The sequence below is a fragment of the Colobus angolensis genome, unplaced genomic scaffold (assembly GCF_000951035.1).
Source record: "Colobus angolensis palliatus isolate OR3802 unplaced genomic scaffold, Cang.pa_1.0 Scaffold19, whole genome shotgun sequence".
Taxonomy (NCBI): Eukaryota; Metazoa; Chordata; class Mammalia; order Primates; family Cercopithecidae; genus Colobus; species Colobus angolensis.
Window position 1 is genome coordinate 7103676 of NW_012115043.1, and position 2489 is coordinate 7106164.

The following is a 2489-nucleotide window of genomic DNA, read 5'->3' on the forward strand; positions in this document are numbered from 1 at the left end:
GAGCCGAGATCGCACCACTGCACTCCAGCCTGGGCGACAGAGTGAGACTCCGTCTCAAAAAAAAGAAATAAATAAATAAAATAAAATAAAAACATTAACGAAACGACCATGGTATTTTTGTCTAAATTTCTATAGTACTTAACAAAACTCTTTCTCGGGAAACACTTGGAAGATAAAACAAGTCAATTTGTCAGAAGTACTACAATAAAAATGGAAAAAACGTGGGCCAGAGAATAAGGTTGGCAGGTGTGTTGAGAGAGCTGATTGGTATCTAAAGTCTATGAAATATACATACTTAAAAGAAGGCAAATTTAGGGCCAAACTTTTCTTATTAACAGTTAGAGCAAAGGTCCACTAACCTGGGGAGGGGACTGGTACATGTTGGGATTTACCAGAACTCCCAAAGGCTCTTCAGAAGATCTATCCAATTTGGTCAGTGGCTGGTTCAAGGTTCCATTGGCAATGGCCTGTATTGTCTCATCTAGTCTGTGATAATAAACCAAAAGGATGCAACAATTGGTAATGTTCTATGCTCAGAATGTCCTTACCACCAACATAAAATGCTTTAATAGTAATAAAATTTGGAATATAAAGAGGAGTCTATGGATGACCTTCCCTACTCCCCACTCCAACTCCTTCTCATACCAAAAACCCTAAGGAATATGAGTTAATAAATGTTCCAGAATGTCTAGGCACAGTGGCTCACTCCTGTAATTCCAGCACTTTGGGAGGCCAAGGTGGGTGGATCACAAGGTCAAGAGATTGAGACCATCCTGGCCAATATGGTGAAACCCTGTCTCTACTAAAAATACAAAAATTAGTTTAGCATGGTGGCACACGCCTGTAGTTCCAGCTACTTGGGAGGCTGAGGCAGGAGAATCACTTGAAACTGCAAGGAGGAGGTTGCAGTGAGCCAAGATTGTGCCACTGCACCAACCTGGGCAACAGAGCGAGATTCTGTCTCAAAAAATAAAATAAAATAAAATAAAGTTCCAGAATACCAAGAAAATACACAGGACACACTACAGTCATTCACCTGCTCAACAAGATCATTAAACAGGCCAAGACCAGAAAAGCTGCCTAGAGGTCAGGAGTGGTGGCTCATACCTATAATTCCAACACTATCATAGGCCAAAGAGGGAGGATCACTTGAGGCCTGGAGTTTGAGACCAGCTTGGGCAACATAGAGAGACCCTGGTTCTACAAAAAATAAATTAGCTGGGCGTGGTGGCTCACACCTGTAGTCCCAGCTACTTGGGAGGATGAGATGGGAGGATCTCTTGAGCCCAGGAGTTCGAGGTGCCACTGCCCTCCAGCTTGGGCAACAGTCAATAAGGCCCTGTCACAAAAAGAAAAAAAAAAAAAAAAGTTGCCTAGGAATACCCTGACCCACAGAAGAGTATTCTATGGCAGCTCATCTTCTCAATACAACCTATACAGTTACTCCTCTGCCTACTCAGCAGTCCTTTCTCCACTCCTTCTCACTGGTCTGCATTCTATCTTTGCTTGAAGGCTCAGAAGTTATAAAGAGGTACCCTACTGGCCCAGCACAAAAATGCTTAATCCTTTCTCTAAGGTCCTATATTACCCACTATCTAAACAACCATTGGATATATCCCATGTTATCCCGTGCCTATGATGTTGGCACTGGATATCTGGCTCTAAACCTATGAAAGAATGTGATGATTTTCATTTAAAGATTGTGGAAACCTACTGGTTAGTTAGTAAGAGATCATAAGCCCTGAAGGAACCCTATCTTAATTCATTCTATAGCTCTACAGTACTTGCTACTCTATTCAATGCTCCTGTTGGATGCTTGACAAACGTTTGTGGATAACAATAATAATTCTGAGGCACAACATAATGAAAAGCTTCAACTAACAGGAAAGGCTAAACTTGACCTTCAGTTCAATTCAATATATGTTTGTTAGGAATATCTCCTATGTAAGGCAGCTTAAAAGGTGGGGAAGACACTGTTCCTGCCTTCAAGAGGCTTTCTTTTTTGTTTTTTTTTTTAAGAGACTTTCAATCCAAGTGGCAGATTTAAGACAGCCGTACAGATGATGAATCATACATGAGGGGATGTAATAATTACTATGAAACAGGCACAATCCGTTTAGTGGTTATTATTCCTTCATCCAACATGTTGTATCATGTAGGTTCAAGGGAGAGGTAGGTATGTGAAATGCAAAGATTGGGGGAGAAATTTCCAAACCAAGGAAAAATCAGAAACAAAGGTCTGAAGCCTTTAAAAAATATAAGAATTTGTATGATGAGGTGAGTCTAAAATAGGGTGGGGACAGTGAGGTCTGAAAGAGGGGAATAGATTTGACACAATATAATGATAAGTATATCCAGAACTCTAGAATCTATAAAAGAAATAATAAAAAAGCAAATGAAGGCTGGGCGCGATGGCTCAAGCCTGTAATCCCAGCACTTTGGGAGGCCGAGGCGGGCGGATCACGAGGTCAGGAGATCGAGACCATCCT

The 2489-nt window shown here is 41.2% G+C and overlaps 1 protein-coding gene across 1 annotated transcript in view; it reads right to left on the reverse strand.

Annotated features, from left to right (window-relative positions):
- The window catches only part of TRIP4 (thyroid hormone receptor interactor 4), an 84293-nt gene that overhangs the window by 57129 nt on the left and 24675 nt on the right, over nucleotides 1–2489 (reverse strand). Inside the window, exon 7 of the mRNA XM_011940565.1 lies at nucleotides 360–486. Within this exon, the coding sequence (XP_011795955.1) occupies nucleotides 360–486 (127 nt within the window). The remainder of the gene's footprint in view (nucleotides 1–359; nucleotides 487–2489) is intronic.